The sequence below is a fragment of the Pygocentrus nattereri genome, chromosome 3 (genome assembly GCF_015220715.1).
Source record: "Pygocentrus nattereri isolate fPygNat1 chromosome 3, fPygNat1.pri, whole genome shotgun sequence".
NCBI lineage: Eukaryota > Metazoa > Chordata > Actinopteri > Characiformes > Serrasalmidae > Pygocentrus > Pygocentrus nattereri.
Window position 1 is genome coordinate 6,682,606 of NC_051213.1, and position 24,265 is coordinate 6,706,870.

The 24,265-nt window shown below is 39.7% G+C and overlaps 1 protein-coding gene across 3 annotated transcripts in view; it reads right to left on the reverse strand.

Annotated features, from left to right (window-relative positions):
* dpp6a (dipeptidyl-peptidase 6a) overlaps positions 1–24,265 on the reverse strand; it is a 615,071-nt gene that overhangs the window by 447,915 nt on the left and 142,891 nt on the right. Inside the window, exon 1 of one of the 3 annotated variants that reach the window (XM_037536774.1) lies at positions 11,857–11,993. The exons of the other annotated variants lie outside the window; for them this stretch is intronic. Coding sequence (XP_037392671.1) covers positions 11,857–11,991 — 135 coding nt within the window. The 5' untranslated portion in view covers positions 11,992–11,993. Of the gene's footprint in view, positions 1–11,856; positions 11,994–24,265 lie in introns of those variants that run through there. 3 annotated transcript variants of the gene reach the window in all.

Below are 24,265 nucleotides of genomic sequence, written 5' to 3' on the forward strand. Positions count from 1 at the left end.
CGCAGTAGGCAGGAGTTCCTACTTCTGCCGTGTCCTCCTCCTTTCTCTCAGTTTTGAATGTGCTGTTAACACAGGTTTAAAATCATAAGCAGCGTGGTTGGCTCAAGAAGAACCTTTCAGTGATGTTTTCATTTTTAGCAGCCGTGACTCGCGAGTGAAAAATGTTAGGAGTGTGTATTTCTATGGTTTTGGTAACATGTTGCTCATAATAAACCACAAGCTCAACTTTACACCAAATGTAAACCAGAGTAGAAATGCTGGGACTGCAGATCTTCCAAGTTTCATTATAATACAAGTTCATTTCCCACTTTAAAACAGCTCCACTGCGGATACAACATATCAATTACCTTATGTCTAGACAATCAATCTAATATTGCTCCTGTTAGACTGTTGTAAGATTATATAACTTATTTCTACATGTTCTTTACTTGTTTTAAGTAATATTATTAAGTAAAACTCTCCCGACAGTGGTAGATCATTTATGCTTGTTTCACAACATATGCTTGAAACTAACAAAAATATCTGCCAGGATAGAGAGATATTCTTCTAAAACAAGTAAATATTGTCTAGAAATACGCTAGATAATCTTATGAGTGCACCATCATCTCAAAATGAGAAACATTAGACATATTGACTAGATTTATGATAATCTAATCTATTTAATCAATATACCCAATAGGTCTATCGTCTATTATAAGTCATGTAAGAAATGTCTATGACTGTTGAACTTATTTCTAAACGTTCTTTCCTTATTTTAAGCAATTTTACCCAGTAAAGTGATCTTCTATTATCAGATTGAAAGGCTATGCCTGTTTAGTTACTCATCAATAAAGTCCATTACTAGATTCCTGAAACAGCCGAAAGCGACAGCCCCACTGAATTCATTCTGCCTGTGTTTCGTCTTTGTTCAGCTTCACACTCGGCTCTATTTACTAACCCCGCTGAAGAAGAGGAACCCAAGGGATCTTATAAAAAGCCAAAAACTCCTCAGTCAGTGGACTGAAACCTCTGAGGCCCTGCCAACATCCAAAACCATAATAAGGAACTTCATTGAGGAGCCTGAAGTCCGTGTACAAGGAAAGGAGCGAGCTCTAATCTCAAACGGCAGCAGGAAAAATACGGCAGTATGAGAGTGCCACTGCTGGTCAAGACATGCAGTCAAGCCCACCCACACACCCACACTAGTCTTTATACCTTGTCAGGACTTAGGGTTATACGTTTATTTCTTTCATTATACACAGACTGGCCACTTCATTAAGGACGTCTCTTCATATCTACAGTCTTTGTCCATTTCATCAGCTCCACTGACCCTATAGCAGCACTTTGTAGTTCTACAGTTAGTAGTCCATCTGTTTGTCTGCATGCTTTGTAACCCTGTTCTTCAATAGTCCACAGAGGATGGTGGATTACTCTCAGCACTGCAGTAACACTGATGTGGTGGTGGTGTGTTAGTGTGTGTTGTGCTGGTGCGAGGGGATCAGACACACCAGTGCTGCTGGAGTTTTTTAACACTGTGTCCACTCACGGTCCACTCTATTAGACACTCCTGACTTGTCAGTCCACCTGGTAGGTGTAAAGTCAGAGACGACAGCTCATCTGCTGCTGCACAGTTTGTGTTGGTCATCCTCTAGTCCTTCATCAGTGGTCACAGGACGCTGTTGGCTGGATGCTCTTGGTTGGTGGCCTATTCTCAGTCCAGCAGTGACACTGAGGTGTTTAAAAACTCCAGCAGCACTGCTGTGTCTGATCCACTCAGACCAGCACAACACACACTAACACACCACCACCACGTCAGTGTTACTGCAGTGCTGAGAATGACCCACCACCCAAACAGTACCTGCTCTGTGAGGGTCCATGGGGGTCCTGACCACTGAAGAACAGGGTAACAGAGTATCAGAGAAACAGATGGACTACAGTCTGTAACTGTAGAACTACAAAGTGCAGCTATACAGTAAGTGGAGCTGATAAAGTGGACAGTGAGCGTAGAAACAAGGAGGTGATCAGAATGTTACGCCTGATCGGTGTGTATACGTACATACAAATTACACATATACAGTCATGGCCAAAAGTTTTGAGAATGACACAAATATTATATTTTCACATGATCTGCTGCCCTCTGGTTTTTATGTGTGTTTGTCAGATGTTTTTATCACATACAGAAATATAATTGCAATCATATTATGAGTAACAAAAGCTTTTATTGACAGTTAGAATGAGTTAATGCAGCAAGTCAATATTTGCAGTGTTGACCCTTCTTATTCAGGACCTCTGCAATTCTCCCTGGCATGCTCTCAATCAACTTCTGGACCAAATCCTGACTGATAGCAGTCCATTCTTGCACAATCAATGCTTGCATTTTGTCAGAATTTGTAGGTTTTTGTTTGTCCACCCGTCTCTTGATTGATCACAAGTTCTCAATGGGACTAAGATCTGGGGAGTTTCCAGGCCATGGACCCAAAATCTCTATGTTTTGTTCCCTGAGCCATTTAGTTATCACCTTTGCTTTATGGCAAGGTGCTCCATCATGCTGGAAAAGGCATTGTTGATCACCAAACTGCTCTTGGACGGTTGGGAGAAGTGGCTCTCGGAGGACATTCTGGTACCATTCTTTATTCATGGCTGTGTTTTTAGGCAAGACTGCGAGAGAGCCGATTCCCTTGGCTGAGAAGCAACCCCACACATGAATGGTTTCAGGATGCTTTACAGTTGGCATGAGACAAGACTGGTGGTAGCGCTCACCTCGTCTTCTCCGAACAAGCTGTTTTCCAGATGTCCCAAACAATCGGAAAGGGGATTCATCAGAGAAAATGACTTTACCCCAGTCCTCAGCAGTCCACTCCCTGTACCTTTTGCAGAATATCAGTCTGTCCCTGATGTTTTTTCTGGAGAGAAGTGGCTTCTTTGCTGCCCTCCTTGAGACCAGGCCTTGCTCCAAGAGTCTCCGCCTCACTGTGCGTGCAGATGCACTCACACCTGCCTGCTGCCATTCCTGAGCAAGCTCTGCACTGCTGGTAGCCCGATCCCGTAGCTGAAACACTTGTAAGAGACGGTCCTGGTGCTTGCTGGTCTTTCTTGGGCGCCCTGGAGCCTTTTTGGCAACAATGGAACCTCCTCTCCTTGAAGTTCTTGATGATGCGATACATTGTTGACTGAGGTACTCAGTCTTGCGATACTCCTCCCTGTTAGGCCATTTTTGTGCAGTGCAATGATGACTGCATGTGTTTCTTTAGAGGTAACCATGGTTAACAGAAGAGAAACAATGATGCCAAACACCAGCCTCCTTTTAAAGTGTCCAGTGGTGTCATTCTTACTTAATCATGACAGATTGATCTCCAGCCCTGTCCTCATCAACACCCACACCTGTGTTAATGGAGCAATCACTGAAACGATGTTAGCTGGTCCTTATAAGGCAGGGCTGCAATGAAGTTGTGTTTTGGGGGATAAAGTTCATTTTCTAGGCAAATATTGACTTTGCAATTAATTGCTGTTAAGCTGATCACTCTTTATAACATTCTGGAGTATATGCAAATTGCCATTATAAAAACTGAAGCAGTAGACTTTGTAAAAATTAATATTTGTATCATTCTCAAAACTTTTGGCCATGACTGTACATATACATACATATATATATATATATATATATATATATATATATATATATATATATATATACACACACACCCACACACATACACCTATACATAAATATACACACAAATACATATACATATATACACACACACACACACACACACACACACCACTTTATTAGGTACACCACGCTAGTAAAAGGTTGGACCCCCTTTTTTCCTTCAGAACTGTCTTAATTCCTCGTGGCAGACTTTCATCAAGGTGTTGGAAACCGCTCACTGGATGTTTCCTCTTTTTCGGACCGTTCTCTGTAAACCCTAGAGATGGTTGTGTGTGAAAATCCCAGCAGATCAGCAGTTTCTGAAATACTCAGACCAGCCCGTCTGGCACCAACAACCATATGTATGTATATATATGTGTGTGTGTGTGTGTGTGTGTGTGTGTGTAAACCAGTAAGATCCATCACTGTGGCTTTTGCTCATAATGTTATGCCTGATTGGTGTATATAGTTTTATAATGTATTATTTAGTGAACAATATAAGCTTGACACTCGAACATATTTTAATATCTGATCTACTGCTCAATATTTGTCAGATTAATCTATAAATATTATACCAGAACAATTTACTTGCAGTAATAAATTATCTGCCTTTTTTCCAAATACAAGACATTCTGGACGTTGATTTTAAAACCTCGTTCATCAGGTCTTACGGTTTTCTCAGAATAATTTCCCATTTTTTCTGGTTTTCTTCGTTTTTTACCTTTACAAGCACAGAAAGACACACACAACAACTCACAAGTGCACACACAATTCATCTGCATTCCAACTTCAAGTGTGTGTGTGTGTGTGTGTGTGTGTGTTTAACTAAGCAAAGGCGGCGGGAAGAAAGTTTGATGAGATTTTAATCACAGATCTCTTCATGTGGAGGCTTCAGCAGCGTGGAGGATTAAGCGGCCCCGAGCCTTCATGTATTGACAAAATGGGATTTTTGCACAAGTGAGGCAGCGACTCGCGCCGCACAAGGACATAATTAATCGTTTTAAATGCATTGCATTTTTTTTAATCATCGCTTTTAATTCCTCAGCATAAGCCACTCGCGTCCAATGGCTTTAATCGATAGACTTCCATTAGCCTCGGACGGACATGTTGTCCGGCGCATTAGAGGCATGCTGGCTGTTATGAAAGGCCAGGGTATGGCCCCTGTGCTCTGGTTCTGAGGGGGCTACCAAAGGAAAGCAGAGGAAAATGAAAAAGTTGGCAGCCACTAGCCGCGCGCCGAGTAGCTCGATACTGAAAGAGTCGATGCGTTCCTCATCACGGGAGGATTCATTTTCACCATCCCGCTTGCTTTAAATGCCACGTTACTGAGGCAGGAGGGCTACAGTGACTAATTAAGGTCAGGTTATTCGATTCCAGCGGCGAGAATTGAGAGACTTTAGCAAAAGAAAATCTCTGACGATGGATGGGCTGGAGACGCCTGTGTATCTTTCCTGATGAGGTCACTCAGTCACACTAAAGTGACCAATACTGGATTAAGTGTTCATTGAATCTGCTCAGACTCAAATAAACAAAACTGGGAGTGTGTTCAATCTTGTAAAGGCTAATTCAGCCTTAAAGATATCGCTGTGAGCCGATGTAATCTCCAGGGTAAAACATGCTTTATAGAGCTTCTCTTTAAATAGAGCACATTCTGAGGAAAGTCTTCTAACTAGGCCTGGCCAATATAACAGAAACGCTGCACACCAAGGGACCGAATGAAAAAAGTCTAGTATTTATTTGTTTATATCAGAATATTGTCAGTATCTGGGTCTTCACTGGCACTGAGCTTTACTGCTTTGGAAACACTGTTTTTGGCTTTTCACTATTTTAGTTATTTCATTTATTTTTTCACATTTATTTGTTTATCATTATTCATATTCTTGGTTTAATTATGACCATTGTATTACTATTTAATTTGTACTTTTCTTTTTAATCTTATCCTTTATTTATCTTCTTCTGATTTGATTAACTGAACTTTGTTACACATCGTTTTATATAATTTTTTTTTATACTTACCTGATTTGAATCTTTTTTATTATTAAATTTACTTTTATTATTTGCTATGTTCTCACACAGTATCAATCCCTGTTCACTGTATTGAACTCAATCATTGTAAATAATGGCCACTCAAATCATGTTATTTCTACTCTGAGGTTAAATGTATGTAGGCAGGTATGTGGATAGGCCTGTAGGTAGGTAGGTATGCAGGTAGGTATGTAGGTAGGTAGATAGGCATGTAGGTAGGTAGGTATGCAGGTAGGTATGTAGGTAGGCATGTCGGTAGGTAGACAGGTATGTCGGTAGGTAGGTATGTAACTAGGTAGGTAGGTATGTGAATAGGCATGTAGGTAGGCATTTAGGTAGGTAGGTATGTAGGTAGATATGTATGTATGTAGGTGCGTAGGTAGGTAGGTATGTATGTATGTGGATAGGCATGTAGGTAGGCAGGTACATAGAGAAGTATGTAGGTAGGTAGATAGGCATGTAGGTAGGTATGTGGATAGGCATATAGATAGGTAGGTATGTCAACAGGTATGTAGGTAGGTAGGTATGTAGGTAGGTAGGTAGGTAGGCAGGTAGGTAGGTATGTAGGTATGTATGTGGATAGGCATGTAGGTAGGTAGGTATGTAGAGAGGTGTGTAGGTAGGTATGTGGATAGGCATATAGATAGGTAGGTATGTAGGTAGGTATCTTGGTAGGTAGACAGGCATGTCAGTAGGTAGGTAGGTAGATAGGCATGTAGGAAGGTATGTGGATAGGCATATAGATAGGTAGGTATGTAGGTAGGTAGACAGGCATGTCGGTAGGTAGGTATGTAAATAAGTAGGTAGGTATGTAGGTAGATAGGTATTTAAGTAGGTAGGTATGTAGGTGGGTAGGTATGTATGTGGATAGGCATGTAGGTAGGTATGTAGAGAGGTATGTAGGTAGGTAGATAGGCATGTAGGCAGGTATGTGGATAGGCATGTAGGTAGGTAGGTATTTAGGTAGGTAGGTATGTAGGGATGTATGTAGGTGGGTATATATGTAGGTAGGTATGTAGGTAGGTAGGCAGGTTGGCTGACAGTATAGTATCAGAAACGGAGAATACCGAAAATAAGGAGCAATTTCTGTGCACACGTTACTCAGTAGACGAGTAAGTGAAGCACGTCTGTGGCGTAGGATTGCAAGCTCTACTAAAAATGCTCATTTAAAGTCTGTGAGGCCAGTAAGGGAGGGCATTTGTAGAGGGTGATATACTGCTTAGTACTACAAACACATTTCAGATATTTGAAAAAACCTACTGTCCTTTACATTGTGTATAAATTTAATGATGAATGGACTAAAAGAAACAGCCTATAACTGATTGAAAAACTCTGGTTCCTTTGACATACATTAAAAGTAGAGCATGTTTTTCTTCTCCCATAAAGTTTTGGAGATACAAGGTTTTGGTCTGACAGCAGCAATATAAGCAAAGGATTTGTTTGAGACACAAAGAGAGGTCCCAGACCAAATTAGTGCATGATTCATATGGAGGACATAAACAGAGATTGACTGCAAATGGAGTGAATTTAGAGTCATTATTTGATTTCTGCACCTGGATGACATCACGCTGGTTAGAGAGGGTGAGTCCTGCTGACTGCTGTGATGTGTTTCTCTCATGTCTGCATTAACCCTTTGGTGAATTAGGATCCTAAAAACAAACAACTGCTATCAGATTACAGAGTGCATTTTGGGTCGTGCTTCATGCCGGATTACTTGCTGCACTTAGCCTGTAAACAGGATCTACGGTCATTCCAACAGCCATAACTAAGCCCGTCAACAGCAGAGGAATGAGTGTTGCATTACTCATTACTGGAATGAAGAGCTGATGTTGTGCCATATTATACTGTCACAGTCTCGACAAAACCTTGTACCTGTGTGTAAACCGTGCATCTTTTATTTATTTAGTTAGTTAATTAATACATTTTCTTACATAATTTGAACGTGCCTCCTGCTCTTTATGTTGTGGAAATATTTCATAATGAATGGACTACTAGAAATAGAAACTTAATAGTAATGGTCTAAAATTAAAATAAAATATTTTTAAACTAACTCAAAATTTAATAACCTTTTTTTTTTTGGCAATCTGGTATAACGTTTCCATTTTGGAGATTTGAGGTTTTGTTCTGCGACAACATGTTTGTGCAAGTGAATCAGTCCTGCGAGAGACTCATCAAACTGCTGGTCTGCAATAACAGTTGACCCGGATAAAACAGCTGGAGGTACGAGACAGTTTGTCCAGACTTGGCTGTCACCCTTGCTGTAACGGTCAGAATGCACCAAGTGCTGGTGTTGCATTATGAACTGCATCATGGCACATTTTAGAACTCAACAATGCGTGAAACTGAGTCCGCATAGCTTGAAGCATTTGCATTCACATATTTGCATGAAGTATGTTGGTCTTACACTGCAAAAAAAATACCATCCTGTCAAGTAAAATGATTTTATCCTTATCTTTTTTACTTAAAACTAATAATTGATGTCTAGAAATAGGCTAAATAATCTTATAAGTGCACAACCATCTCATATCGACTAGAATTACGATAATTTCACTTGACAAGATACTATTTTTTTGCTGTGTAGGTGGACCATATGTGGTAAAATGTAATGTATTATAGAGAGACAGTGAAAAACAATGAGGCAAAATTACAGATTTACCAAACTACGACTTTATTTTAATTAGCTTGGGCCACTGAAGGCAACTGAATTAATCTCAAAAGAGAAACTCACATTAAGAGCTTTACTGCAGGAGGCTCTGTTTAGTGATGGCACTCCTGGTCTGTCACTGCCATAGTAATGTGTTTAGGGTTCAGGTTGTCGACTGGGTCCTGAAGAGACTGACGCGTTTACACTTTTATAACTAAAATGCATCCATAGACCTTCTGAAATGGCTTGAACGAACAAATCTGAACCAGTTTTAAATGCATTTTGGGTGCATTTACACCAGCTCTGTTACATGGACAATGTTTATCAGGATATATATTGGTAGCTACCAAAACGAGAACTTTACAGGAGAAAGTAAAAACATACTCTACTTTTAATGCAAGTCAATGGAGCCAAACGTTTTTCTAAGTAATTTAAGGTAATTACTTGGTCTATTCATTGTGAAATTTACACACAGCGTAAATGACAACAGTTGCTTTCAAATTATGCCAAAAACTAAAAAAAGTCAAAAATTAGGTTTCGTTCTGACAACAGTGATATAGTCCTGATACTCTGATCCTAGTCCCCATAAATAATCCAACCTAATTAACATGCAGTCAGGCTTTACTCTCTCATGTTTTCACCTGCCAATTTCTGTCTACACTTCAGCCACGGTGTTCAGTTTGTGCCTTGAAGTAGATTCTGTGTACCAGAAATGAGATGTTATAATGTTTTTGATTTTAATCAATAATTTTGGTTATTAAGTAAGCTACACATTCATGGTTCAGGCAGATTTTATCATTTATTCGAGTCAGATTAATTACATTGATGCACAATTCTAAGATCTAGTGCCCACCTTCCTGGTGCACCACCTGAGCCAATAAAGTAGAATCTATGATCATAAAAACACTAGCAAACTAGCACCTTTCTACATGTTAAAAATACAAATAATCAATTTCAAGAGTCACTCCTTTAAAATGAGAACTGGATTAACCATGCTCTTCCTGTGGACGTGAAGGCTGCTCTTAATTACCTTAACTTTAATTAATGAAGGTAATAAACTCATTAAATATGATACAGATCCCTGCTTAGGAAATGGCATTAGGGCGGATGAGTTAACAGCCTCAGTTACAGAGATCTCAGCTAATGCTTCCATCAGAAGAACATTAAGTGAGCATTAATAATACAGTAGTCCTCCTTCACCAATGTGCTCTGCCTGACACCAATCAGCCTCTCTCCACGGGGACGAGCCAAAGAAATGCAAAATGATTCTATCTGTAGTAAAATTTTGCTGTTTGAGGCAGAGAGTTGGGTGGTATAACAGTTAGGAGGTATATGCAGTATTAAAAAATAATGACGCCATTTCAAAATTATTAGTGGCAAATTTCTACTCCGTGCCTGAACAGCCAAATAAACACATTCTATCCATTTATATTTTAGAGGGGTCACTGATCGATGATTTGGGAGCTCACTGAAGGGTGGAGCTGATAGAAAGAGGGGAAAAATCTAAACCAGGAAACAACTGGGCATGATAACAGTCCACCTTAACACCAGTCACCTGACTGTGCACTCTCAGATATCCTTTAAACGGGTGTCATTTTAGCATCACCTACATTTGCAGCATTCGGCAGCCACTCTTATCCAGAGCGCCGTACAGTTTGATCATGCTGAGACGTGGGAGAATACATTAGAAGTCTTGCCCAGACGGGGATCTGAACATTAGTCTGTCACATGGAGTGCAGAGGTGTTACCCGCTACAGTACACCAAACAATTTACAATAGGGTTCCAGCACCAAGCGGCAATGATCGGGGTCCAAGCACTATACGTCTAAAGCTGGAGTTACACTACACGTCTTTTATCCTGAGTTTGGCCCTGACTAAATGTCTTACAAATACTTTGACACATGCTTCATGTTGCCGACATGCATATCTAAATTTGAATTGGCAGCTCAGATGAGATTCAAATCCAGCACCTTCTCTAGATTTGTAGATGATTTCACGCTTCTACTCCTAACTCCCAAAACAATATAACTTACATGTTTTCATAGCAGTGAATAATTATGATAGATACTAATGAATAAGCCGAAGGACTAATAACTGAATAAGTATGGAAGTGAAAGGGTTAAACACACTCTGAATTATGAAATGAAAACAAAAAAGTTCTGTTGAAGTGTCATACAGCATTGAATAAACATACAATGTACAGTTATGTTTTGCCGGTTAATTTAAGGAGATGTTAATTCAATCTTGTAAGTGTTCATTCAACAATATAGGTCAGAGGTCACTAAAAGGTGGGCCGCTGTCAGAGTCCAGACTTAGGCGCTGTCCTGTGCGGACCTGGACCTATAACCGATAAACTAAGGAGAATTACTTAATTTTGACAGGGTGGTCCTATTTTAACCAGCATAACTTTTCTAGCCTTTTTACGGTGCCACTTCAGAGGCCCAGGAGACTCATGACAAATTGCTTGGGTTGTAAATGCCATGTCACGCTACTCAGCCAATCAGATCTGTGCATCACGCAACATGAGACTCGAGTGAGTGACGCCACACAGGGGAGGGACGAGGCAAGACACGGCAGTCAGAGAAGGTGAGTTATTTCACATGGCGTGATCTAAAAGAAGAAAACTGACAATAAATGTTGAAATCTGACTGAATTGTACTTTATTTGTTTTGACATTCAGTTGTTTACTGTATAACATGTTGAGGTTCCTCCTAGGCTACTTCAGTAAACAGTATTTGGCACTGAATCATGATGCAAGTTAGACAATATGATGTTCTGGACCTTTGCTTGAGGAAATTCTCTAACTGGACCTTAGTGAATTTTAATCAAAGACTCCTGATATAGGTGTTCATTCACTACTCTAGAGTGCTCTATCAGTGCCATTAAATCAACCCTACAGCTGTTTATTCAGCAGTGAGAATTTCGTGAGGAGGAAATGGGGGCACCATCCCAGAACGCACATGCAGGACATTTTTGGCTCAACACAAATCCTAAAATCCTCTCTGAATCTCACAAATGCAAAAATAACCTCCAAAGGGTGAGACCAGCCTCGCCATCTGTTAAACAAAGCACTAGTATCTACTCAAACACAATAACAATAAAATAAGGGACACAAAAAAAGAAAAAAAATCCTGTGACACGCAGACCATGTCGCGAGATAAATAAGAGCGAACCTCATCAGCTTGTGGCGATTAGAGTTTCATTAAAACCCTGAGCTAATGAGTATAGGACTGCGGAGGCATCGTGGGGCCGATAATAGTGGCTTCTCAAGCGTGACAGCAATCACGCTCATCAAACAGCTCTGAAGCAAAAGGCATCGCCAAACTTATTAAAAAGTTTTGTTTCAAGACGGAGGAAATTGGCATCAGAGGCCAAGACGGTAAAGCCGTGCATAATGAAACACAAACACATGGTGCTGCAAGTGGACGTCCTTATCTCTCTCGCTTAGTTCCAATGACATCTGAACTGAGGCTGTATGATAGACAGAATACCAGCATTGAGATTAAACTGCTACATATTATTACAGTGATATAAGGAGAAGAGAAGAAGCTCTTACATTCTCATCCTCGTCCCAGCTGCATTTACACCTGCTGTTTCCTTCTCTAGCCAGGAGGTGGCTTTCTTCAGGAATAGAGGGAAAAGACCTGTTGGTGTTGATCTTCTCTGAAAACCTTTGATAGAGTGAGGCCATTTCTTGAAATGCCAGAGAAAAGATCAGAGAATTTTAAATTGGGATTATGAGTTAAAAATTAGACCTGACTGACAGTGAAAATTAGAACTGGATAACAGTCAAACACATGGCTGACAGTCAAAACTTATTGTATTGTATTGAAAAGTGGTCAAGAGTGAAAGATTAGAGCTGGAAAACAGTCAAAAATTAGAAGTGCCTAATAGTCAAAAATGACAATGGGTCAATAAAAAAAGTATATCCCCTAACAGTCAAAACAGAGACGTTACTAACAGTCAAAAACTAAAAACAGGCCACCAGTCAAAAACTAAAGCAGGCTACCAGTCAAAAACTAAATTAGACTACCAGTAAAAAACTAAAGCAGGCTAACAGTCAAAAACTAAAACAGACTACCAGTCAAAAGCTAAAACAGGCTCCCAGTCAAAAACTAAAACAGGCTACCAGTGAAAAACTAAATTAGACTACCAGTCAAAAACTAAATTAGACTACCAGTCAAAAACTAAAACAGGCTACCAGTCAAAAACAAAAACAGGCTACCAGTCAAAAACAAACAGGCCACCAGTCAAAAACAAACAGGCTACCAGTCAAAAATTAAAACAGGCTACCAGTCAAAAACTAAAACAGGCTACCGGTCAAAAACTAAAACAGGCTACCAGTCAAAAACAAATAGGCCACCAGTCAAAAACTAAACCAGACCACCAGACAAAAACTAAAACAGGCTAACAGTTAAAAACTAAATTAGACTACCAGTCAAAAACAAAAACAGGCTACCAGTCAAAAACTAAATTAGAATACCAGTCAAAAACTAAAAAAAATGCCACCAGTCAAAAATTAAACAGGCTACCAGTCATAAACTAAAACAGGCTACCAGGCAAAAGCTAAATTAGACTACCAGTCAAACGCTAAATTAGACTACCAGTCAAAAACTAAAACAGGCTACCAGTCAAAAACTAACAAATGCCACTAGTCAAAAACTAAAACAGGCTACCAGTCAAAAACTAACAAATGCCACCAGTCAAAAACTAAAAAATGCCACCAGTCAAAAACTAAAAAATGCCACCAGTCAAAAACTAAAAAATGCCACCCGTCAAAAACTAAAACAGGCCACCAGTCAAAAACTAAAACAGGCTACCAGTCAAAAACTAAAACAGGCTAACAGTCAAAAACTAAATTAGACTACCAGTCAAAAGCTAAAACAGACTCCCAGTCAAAAGCTAAAACAGGCTCCCAGTCAAAAACTAAAACAGGCCACAAGTCAAAAACTAAAACAGGCTACCAGTCAAAAACTAAAACAGGCTAACAGTCAAAAACTAAATTAGACTACCAGTCAAAAGCTAAAACAGGCTCCCAGTCAAAAACTAAAACAGGCCACAAGTCAAAAACTAAAAAAGGCTACCAGTCAAAAACTAAAACAGGCTACCAGTCAAAAACTAAAACAGGCTACCAGTCAAAAGCTAAATCAGTCTACCAGTCAAAAACTAAAACAGGCCACCAGTCAAAAACTAAAACAGGCCATCAGTCAAAAACTAAAGCAGGCTAACAGTCAAAAACTAAATTAGACTACCAGTCAAAAGCTAAAACAGGCTCCCAGTCAAAAAATAAAAAAAAAACAGGCTACCAGTCAAAAACTAAATTAGACTACCAGTCAAAAACTAAAAAATGCCACCAGTCAAAAACTAAAAAATGGCACCAGTCAAAAACTAAAAAAATGCCACCAGTCAAAAACTAAAAAAATGCCACCAGTCAAAAACTAAAAAATGCCACCCGTCAAAAACTAAAACAGGCCACCAGTCAAAAACTAAAACAGGCCATCAGTCAAAAACTAAATTAGACTACCAGTCAAAAGCTAAAACAGGCTCCCAGTCAAAAACTAAAACAGGCCACAAGTCAAAAACTAAAACAGGCTACCAGTCAAAAACTAAAACAGGCTACCAGTCAAAAGCTAAATCAGTCTACCAGTCAAAAACTAAAACAGGCCACCAGTCAAAAACTAAAACAGGCCACAAGTCAAAAACTAAAACAGGCCACCAGTCAAAAACTAAATTAGACTACCAGTCAAAAGCTAAAACAGGCTCCCAGTCAAAAAAAAAAAAAAAAAAAACAGGCTACCAGTCAAAAACTAAATTAGACTACCAGTCAAAAACTAAAAAATGCCACCAGTCAAAAACTAAAAAAATGCCACCAGTCAAAAACTAAAAAAATGCCACCAGTCAAAAACTAAAAAATGCCACCCGTCAAAAACTAAAACAGGCCACCAGTCAAAAACTAAAACAGGCCATCAGTCAAAAACTAAAGCAGGCCACCAGTCAAAAACTAAAACAGGCCACCAGTCAAAAACTAAATTAGACTACCAGTCAAAAGCTAAAACAGGCTACCAGGCAAAAACTAAATTAGACTACCAGTCAAAAACTAAAAAATGCCACCAGTCAAAAACTAAAAAAATGCCACCCGTCAAAAACTAAAACAGGCCACCAGTCAAAAACTAAAACAGGCCATCAGTCAAAAACTAAAACAGGCCACCAGTCAAAAACTAAAACAGGCCATCAGTCAAAAACTAAAACAGGCCACCAGTCAAAAACTAAAACAGGCCATCAGTCAAAAACTAAAGCAGGCTAACAGTCAAAAACTAAAGCAGGCTAACAGTCAAAAACTAAAGCAGGCCACCAGTCAAAAACTAAAACAGGCCACCAGTCAAAAACTAAATTAGACTACCAGTCAAAAGCTAAAACAGGCTACCAGTCAAAAACTAAATTGGACTACCAGTCAAAAACTAAAAAATGCCACCAGTCAAAAACTAAAACAGGCTACCAGTCAAAAGCTAAATCAGTCTACCAGTCAAAAACTAAAACAGGCCACCAGTCAAAAACTAAAACAGGCCACCAGTCAAAAACTAAATTAGACTACCAGTCAAAAGCTAAAACAGGCTCCCAGTCAAAAAAAAAAAAAAAAAAAACAGGCTACCAGTCAAAAACTAAATTAGACTACCAGTCAAAAACTAAAAAATGCCACCAGTCAAAAACTAAAAAAATGCCACCAGTCAAAAACTAAAAAAATGCCACCAGTCAAAAACTAAAAAATGCCACCCGTCAAAAACTAAAACAGGCCACCAGTCAAAAACTAAAACAGGCCATCAGTCAAAAACTAAAGCAGGCCACCAGTCAAAAACTAAAACAGGCCACCAGTCAAAAACTAAAAAATGCCACCAGTCAAAAACTAAAACAGGCTACCAGTCAAAAGCTAAATCAGTCTACCAGTCAAAAACTAAAACAGGCCACCAGTCAAAAACTAAAACAGGCCACAAGTCAAAAACTAAAACAGGCCACCAGTCAAAAACTAAATTAGACTACCAGTCAAAAGCTAAAACAGGCTCCCAGTCAAAAAAAAAAAAAAAAAAAAAAACAGGCTACCAGTCAAAAACTAAATTAGACTACCAGTCAAAAACTAAAAAATGCCACCAGTCAAAAACTAAAAAAATGCCACCAGTCAAAAACTAAAAAAATGCCACCAGTCAAAAACTAAAAAATGCCACCCGTCAAAAACTAAAACAGGCCACCAGTCAAAAACTAAAACAGGCCATCAGTCAAAAACTAAAGCAGGCCACCAGTCAAAAACTAAAACAGGCCACCAGTCAAAAACTAAATTAGACTACCAGTCAAAAGCTAAAACAGGCTACCAGGCAAAAACTAAATTAGACTACCAGTCAAAAACTAAAAAATGCCACCAGTCAAAAACTAAAAAAATGCCACCCGTCAAAAACTAAAACAGGCCACCAGTCAAAAACTAAAACAGGCCATCAGTCAAAAACTAAAACAGGCCACCAGTCAAAAACTAAAACAGGCCATCAGTCAAAAACTAAAACAGGCCACCAGTCAAAAACTAAAACAGGCCACCAGTCAAAAACTAAAACAGGCCACCAGTCAAAAACTAAATTAGACTACCAGTCAAAAGCTAAAACAGGCTACCAGTCAAAAACTAAATTGGACTACCAGTCAAAAACTAAAAAATGCCACCAGTCAAAAACTAAAAAAATGCCACCCGTCAAAAACTAAAACAGGCCACCAGTCAAAAACTAAAACAGGCCATCAGTCAAAAACTAAAACAGGCCACCAGTCAAAAACTAAAACAGGCCATCAGTCAAAAACTAAAACAGGCCACCAGTCAAAAACTAAAACAGGCCACCAGTCAAAAACTAAAACAGGCCACCAGTCAAAAACTAAAACAGGCCACCAGTCAAAAACTAAATTAGACTACCAGTCAAAAGCTAAAACAGGCTACCAGTCAAAAACTAAATTAGACTACCAGTCAAAAACTAAAAAATGCCACCCGTCAAAAACTAAAAAAATGCCACCCGTCAAAAACTAAAACAGGCCATCAGTCAAAAACTAAAACAGGCCACCAGTCAAAAACTAAAACAGGCCACCAGTCAAAAACTAAAACAGGCCACTAGTCAAAAACTAAAACAGGCCACCAGTCAAAAACTAAAACAGGCCACCAGTCAAAAACTAAATTAGACTACCAGTCAAAAGCTAAAACAGGCTACCAGTCAAAAACTAAATTAGACTACCAGTCAAAAACTAAAAAATGCCACCAGTCAAAAACTAAAAAAATGCCACCAGTCAAAAACTAAAAAAATGCCACCAGTCAAAAACTAAAAAATGCCACCCGTCAAAAAACTAAAATAGGCCACCAGTCAAAAACTAAAACAGGCCACCAGTCAAAAACTAAAGCAGGCTAACAGTCAAAAACTAAAACAGGCTACCAGGCAAAAACTAAAACAGGCCACAAGTCAAAAACTAAAACAGGCCACCAGTCAAAAACTAAAACAGGCTACCAGTCAAAAGCTAAATCAGTCTACCAGTCAAAAACTAAAACAGGCCACCAGTCAAAAACTAAAACAGGCCACAAGTCAAAAACTAAAACAGGCCACCAGTCAAAAACTAAATTAGACTACCAGTCAAAAGCTAAAACAGGCTCCCAGTCAAAAAAAAACAAAAAAAAAACAGGCTACCAGTCAAAAACTAAATTAGACTACCAGTCAAAAACTAAAAAATGCCACCAGTCAAAAACTAAAAAAATGCCACCAGTCAAAAACTAAAAAAACGCCACCAGTCAAAAACTAAAAAATGCCACCCGTCAAAAACTAAAACAGGCCACCCGTCAAAAACTAAAACAGGCCACCAGTCAAAAACTAAAACAGGCCATCAGTCAAAAACTAAAGCAGGCTAACAGTCAAAAACTAAAGCAGGCTAACAGTCAAAAACTAAAACAGGCTACCAGGCAAAAACTAAAACAGGCCACAAGTCAAAAACTAAAACAGGCTACCAGTCAAAAACTAAAACAGGCCACCAGTCAAAAACTAAAACGGGCCACCAGTCAAAAACTAAAACGGGCCACCAGTCAAAAACTACAACAGACTACCAGTCAAAAACTAAAACAGGCCACCAGTCAAAAACTAATAGAAACAGATTTAAGCATTAGACTGGCTAACAGTCAACAACAGAACTGACCAACAGTCAAACATGAGAATCGCCATGAAAAAAGTTCTTAGATGAAAATTATTCATTGAAAGTTTTCCAACTTCAAATGGTTTTGTTTTTTAAAAGAGCATACCTGTCCTCGGCTCTATGTCCGGAACCTTTCTGCCGCACTTCTCTCTCTAAGACTCCATGTGTTGTGGCTCATGGCAGATTCATTAAAAGTTTGCTAACTTGTGAAGCAGCACCAGGAAGGATGCTGATAAGACGTGCTGGATCACCTCTAAAGCACAGGTCCAATTCAGTCTGCAGCTCTGATAGGAGAGTTTAGATCCACATTAATTCTCCCCACATTTAATTCTCTTTATTCCTCTCAGGTCCATCCAGGGGTTGAGGGCTCCTTCTGTGCGTCCACTGCATTAGCCATGCATAGAGGAAGGAATTAAACTCCGGCATGAAGCAGGACAAAACAGGTTTCTCAATGATGAGCACAGAGATTTGCAGACACTGTTCTGTGCAGGAGGAGTGAGCGCTGTGGGTCAGCTGATAAAACCAGTCCAAGTCCAAAAACAGCACTAGCTTCTCCAGAAGTAAGTGCAGATGGAGCGGAGGGAGCGATGAGGAGCGGACAGCAGCAGGCAAGTGAGTTTGGAGCGTATTTAAAGCTTAGCTGCAGATCAATCTGTAGCCCAAGTTTCTAATCTCTGCATCCCTCTGCATGTCAGTGTAGAAGAGGAGTGATGGAGCGCCTCCATGTGGCCGCTGCTCCAAACACAACCACAGGGACTAAGCACAACAGCTACACTCTTGCTAGTGGATTACGACTGTAATTACTGTATGAGTTACTACACCATCAATCATATCAAACCTCATAATATTTATTTACTTCTTTTAACTTTATCTGAAAACGCCAGCTGACCTCTACACTGCGTGAGCATTTCATGATGGATGGACTAGGAAAAATGGTTCAAACTGACTTGCAATAAAATCCAGTTATATTAACAGACATTCAGAGTTACTAGAATGTGTATTACAGTTGCATCCAAGTATTCAGACCCCTGGCCAAATTATTTTATTAATTTTTTTTCTAAGGAAAATAAGCCAACATCTATGTCTACAGACAACCTTCTGATCATTTCTACTCATAGGCTGAGTGTAACATCTCAGCAGCAAACTACGAAATGCGACAACATTTGCACAGGCAATATTTAATGTTTTATTAATATGTTAAATTCAGCAAATAAACCGTGACTGCGTTAAAACGGGCAGAAGTGTGTGGAGCAGGCAAGTCAAACTGGGGGCCGTCTGGGCCAAAGTGCTGCGGAGATGAGCGTTTACCTTCATCTACTGCTCTGAGCTCAGTTCATCAAAGCCTTGCTAATTAGCTGATGAGCTGAATCAGGTGAGGCAGCGTGTTGAAGCCTGCAGTGTTTTGACCCGCAAGGACTGGAGCCTGACGCACGCTGTAGAGGATGTGTTACCTTATCTTAATCAAACGATTCATTTAAAACGGTCTGTATTACATCATGTAATAGAGCAGGGGTGTCAACCTACCAGTAAAAGGGCCATATTAAAAACCCAAACTGGCCATCGTTTATTCAAAATATGCAAAATCTTCAACAGTAAAATACAGACACTTTCAGCAGACCCTGAAATACTGCATGAATTCTTGAAATATTAAAAAGTCCCCAGAACCGACACCTGGCATCCTTTCTTTGATTCACTCATTAAGACTTGGTCTCAGTTTCATAAGGGTCACTTAATCTTAATCTAACTTAACAGAATGGAGTGCAGGTAAGACCCCTGTCTTTCTGCAGTTAGTGCAGTTAGTGCAGGAGTGTTTTCTCTGTAGAAAACGGGTTCACTTATTTTCACAAATCAACAAACCATTTCAGTTCACTGGGGTGTTCAGACTGTTGCATATGTTTGTATTTAGTCTAAAATACTAGCAATTGAACTTCATCTGGTTGTAACACTTGGACTTTGTAAGCTGAGCTGAGACCATAAAGTCAACTGACCATAAAGGGTCAGTTAAGTTTGTTAAGTGAAAGTGAAACAGCAGCTCTGAGTTTAGCGACTCAAGAAGCAATACTGAGCCAAACCTCCTTTTTTTCTAGTGCACTACTTCCCCCTCCTCCCCTTAAACTAGTGCAAAACGCCCCTTACACAGAGGAAATCATACATCTTTTTTTCACGATGTTAACATTCGGCATTTAACCCTTAGGAATCTATACATACTGTTGTCTGTTCACATGCTGTATTTATACTCATCTGTTGCTTGTTTTGTATTTATATAATGAAAAAAAAAATCACAGTTCAAAATGTAAAGCAAAACAAGACTCTGGGTCGCGGGAGCCTATCCCAGTGGTCATCGGGCAGAAGGCATGATACACCCTGGACAGGTCGCCAGTCCATCGCAGGGCAGAGAGACAGATTCACTCACATCAAATGGCCTGACTGCATGTCTTTGGAAACCAGAGAACCCAGAGGAAACCCATGCAGACATGGCCAGAACATACAAACTCCACACAGAGAGGACCCTGGTCACCCGGCCAGGGAATCAAACCCAGGCCCTTCTTGCTGTGAGGCGCCAGCGCTACCCACCACGCCGCCCACTTCTCAGCACATTGGCATTATAATCCATACCTTCTCCTTTACAGCGTGGATCGCAAATCCAGCAGAGTTTGTTTCAATGAGCTAAGAATGCAGTAAAACTTCATATATTAAATATATATCATGAAGCTTTGGTTATCACTGGCAATAACTATGACTTCTGAGGGTTAATAAGGATATGCAAATAAAACCTAAAGATAACTACCTGTTAAAAAGTGCAGTCTGCCCAGTCTGTCTACATATCGCTGCCGTGGGAACAAAACCTCGTATTTCCATTTTGGCTGTTTTTAATTTTTTTACATCATTTGAAAAGACCAGATGCCGTTTAGAATGAGTCAGAATTTCATAATGACTGACCAACAGAAATGGTCCAAACGTTACTTGGAAAAAACATTTCTCCATTTACTTCCATTAAAAGTTAAGAATGTTTCTCCTCATCCTATAAAGTTACCTTTTGGAGATACGAGGTTTTGTACCAACAGCAGCATCCAAGCTGGTTTGGCACACTAAATAAATATTACTGTATTGCACACAGGGATAGCAAACAGCCTGGAGCATATAAATGACCTGGTGTAATTATACTGCATAAAGTAGTATGAAAATTAAACAGAATCAAGCCCACAGTGAGAACAGACCCTCCCTCCACTGAACGAATATTCCCCTTTACCTCTAAATGGAGGAAAAGCACACTCTTCATTAGCATATATTAGCTCAAGGCTAAGTTCTTAGCTCATACCCAAGGCATCATTACAAAGCACTGTGCTTTTCTGATGTTTAATGCTCTAAAAAACTGAAAATTGAAACAACACAGTCCTTATTTTTGAAAAATATAGAACCTCCTAAATACTGAGTTCAGGTGTTTCAGCCACACCCATTCCTAACAGGTATAAAATCAACCACATAGCCATGCAGTCTTGATAAACACTGGCAGTAAAATAGGTCATACTGAAGAGCTCAGTGACTTTAAAAATGATGCGGTCAACTGTGAGTGCTATTACTGTGAAATGGAAGCATTTACAAGCAACAGCAGCTCAGTCACAAAGCAGTAGACCACATAACCTCAGAGCTGAAGCAAGTACAGCATAAAAATCATTCACTACAGGGCTTCAAACTGCCTCTGGAGCCAACATCAGCACAAGAACTGTGCATCAGGAGCTTCATGAAAAGGGTTTCATTGGCTGAGCAGATGCACACAAGCCTAAGATCACTATGCGCAATGCCAAATGTCAGCTGGAGGGGTGTAAAGCACACCACCACTGGACTCTGGAGCAGTTAAAACATTCTGTGGAGTGATGAATCGCGCATCACTGTCCAACAGTCTGATGGATGAACATGGGTTTGGTGGCCGCCAAGAGAACATTACCTACCAAAATGCTTAGCACTAACAGTAAAGTTTGGTGGAGACGGGATAATGATCTGGGGCTGTTTTCCAGGCTTTGGGCCCCCTTAGGGCAATATTAATGCTTCAGCATACAAAGATATTTCAGACAATTATATGCTTCCATCTTTGTGTCAGCAAGTCAGGGAAGAACCTTTCCTGTTCCAGCATGACTGCACAAAGCAGCTCAATAAAGATGTGGTTTGATGAGTTTCGCAGCGGCCAGCACAGTGCCCTGACCTCAACCCCACTGAACACCTTTGGGATGAATTGGAGCGCTGATTGTGAGTCAGGCCCTCTCGTCCAACATCAGTGCCTGACCTCACAAATGCTCTTTAAACTGAAAGGGCACAAATTCCCACAGACCCTCTCAAAAATCGCGTAGAAGAGTGGAGGCAGTTATAGGAGCGAAGGACCAACTATATATTAATGCCCATGGTTTTAGAAAAGAATATCCAACAAGCTCATGCAGGTGAGGTCGTGTCCACATACTTTTGTCAATATGACGTAGTTGCACTTCTTTTTAAATGCAGAGTAGTTTTATGTCTCACATTCCTTATAAGCAAGGAAGACTCTCACCACTTTTCCTACAGACTCCATTAGAGACATGAAACACTGCAATAATCACAGCCGCAACAATAGCGCAAACAATGCAGTAATTGTCGAGTCTCGACTGGAGCTGCCTCCTTCTGAGCCACAGCGTTTAGTCTCATGTCTGCTGAGGTTGAGTGAACGTGTGAAGCTCATGCACCACGCTCATTGTTTCCAGAGGTAATTGGATACTGAACAAATCCTCCCTTTCTCTCTCTACCCCTTCAGCGCAGTGTAGCAATCTGCGCTCTACATGAGTCGAGAGGAGAACAGCATTTCATCTCGAACACGCCATAGCAGGGCGGCAGCACCCCAGGCGAGGCCATTAGAGCAATAAGGACATCTGTTCCATCAGCCATAATCAGCCAATCATCCGCTAAAAGATCTGCATATGCAAAAGATCCTTAAACGATGCATCTTTCAGAAACACCTGCAGCATAAACACAAGTGCAGCATTAAAGAAACAGCACAAACACACAGAAACAGGGAGATGGAACAATACCACTTCTACATTTCTGATACTGATACTGACACCTTTGGATTTGGGTTAATACTGACACTGAGTCTTAATTCCTCTGAATATTCATTATAAGACTACAGACACCCAGAAAGCATCTGTGTCAAGCTTAAACACTTTATTTTGCTATGGCAAGCCACCGTGTCATGACACAGCCACAGTGACCACCGTGTCATGGACAAACACACCATACATAAATTATGTTTTGATGTATTGTAGAAATAGAGTTATTTTAAGAGAGATATTATGTCCCATTTGTATGGACCCTCAACTTCTATTAGACTTATGGATTTTGTGATAAAATTAGTTTCTATCCCCATTATATCAGCATCGGAAACCCTTCCCCTCCCCCAGATAATAGTACCAATAAACACCTCTGAAAACAAATTTGAGTTGAATTACTTGACTCACTGTTGTGTGTAATGAATCAATTCTAATGGTTTGTTTACCCGTGAAGACTTATTTGTGATTTATTTTAATAAAACAGGAAGCTGGACCAGGATATGATAGGCTGGACAATGTTTCATTAACAGTGTGTTCATTATAAACAGCTTATCGCTGCTGTCGGATCAAAACCTCACATCTCCAAATCGGTAACTTTACAGGAGAACCTGTAAAAAAACCTACTTTACTTTTAATGTAAGTCAATGGAACCAGATTTTTTTCTAAGTCATTTTGGGCTGTTTGTTTTGGTCCATTCACCATGAAATTTACACACAATATAAAGGGCAACAGGCATTTTCCAATTATGTCAAAAACTGAAAAATGACAAAAACGGAGATACGAGGTTTCGTTCCGATAGTGGACAGTAGCTTTGGGTGTGTGAGCAACGATGTATTTTGGTCATGCTGACTATATAAATACCCTTGCAGTGTGAGGAGTGACAGGAGATCAAATTCACCTGTTCTTAAAACCTTGTTTTAAAAACAGTTTAACAGTTACAATTTGTTTAAAACAACAACAACAACAACAACAACAACAACAACAAATGCCTGGTAGGGTGGACAATGACTGGACAACTTCAGGGAGAGGGACACAAGGAAAGGCCTGGACAACTTCAGCTCAAATAAGTATCTGATGAACACATTGCTGACCTACAGCTGCAGACAGGCTGAAAGCCCCGAGATGACCTCGTTTTGTTTTAAAGCCGTTTTCTGATATTCTAAAACTGCTTTGGGTGGACATCTTAAAGCTGACCTCAGCGAAGTATGGAGACAATGTGAGAAATATTAAAGTGAACTTGCCACTGGAGTCAGCTTGTTTATATTGCCTGGGAGATGCCACTGTCAATCATCTTGAGATCTGACATGCCTCCATGGTTCTGAGCAGCAGCTTGGAGGTGTTGGAGCGTTAATCTATAACAAAATTGCATTAGTTCATATATTTTTCTTGAATACAACACCAGTAAACCACTTATTCCTCCACACATCTTTACTATTAAAACAAAAATGCAAACATTTGAAACTATGTTGACATGGACTTAAATAAGTAAATAATTAAATAAACAAACATACATAAAAAGTTTTTAAGTGCCATCATAAATGCTCACATTTATATCGGAGCTTATATCGTGAACTGAGTCTTATCAATAGTGCTTCTAATAAGGTACATTTGCAACAGTTTTACAAACCCAAAGCCACCACTGAACCTATGAAATACGATTTTTATAAAGCTGATTCGGGTAGATCACTCACTTCCAGAAAC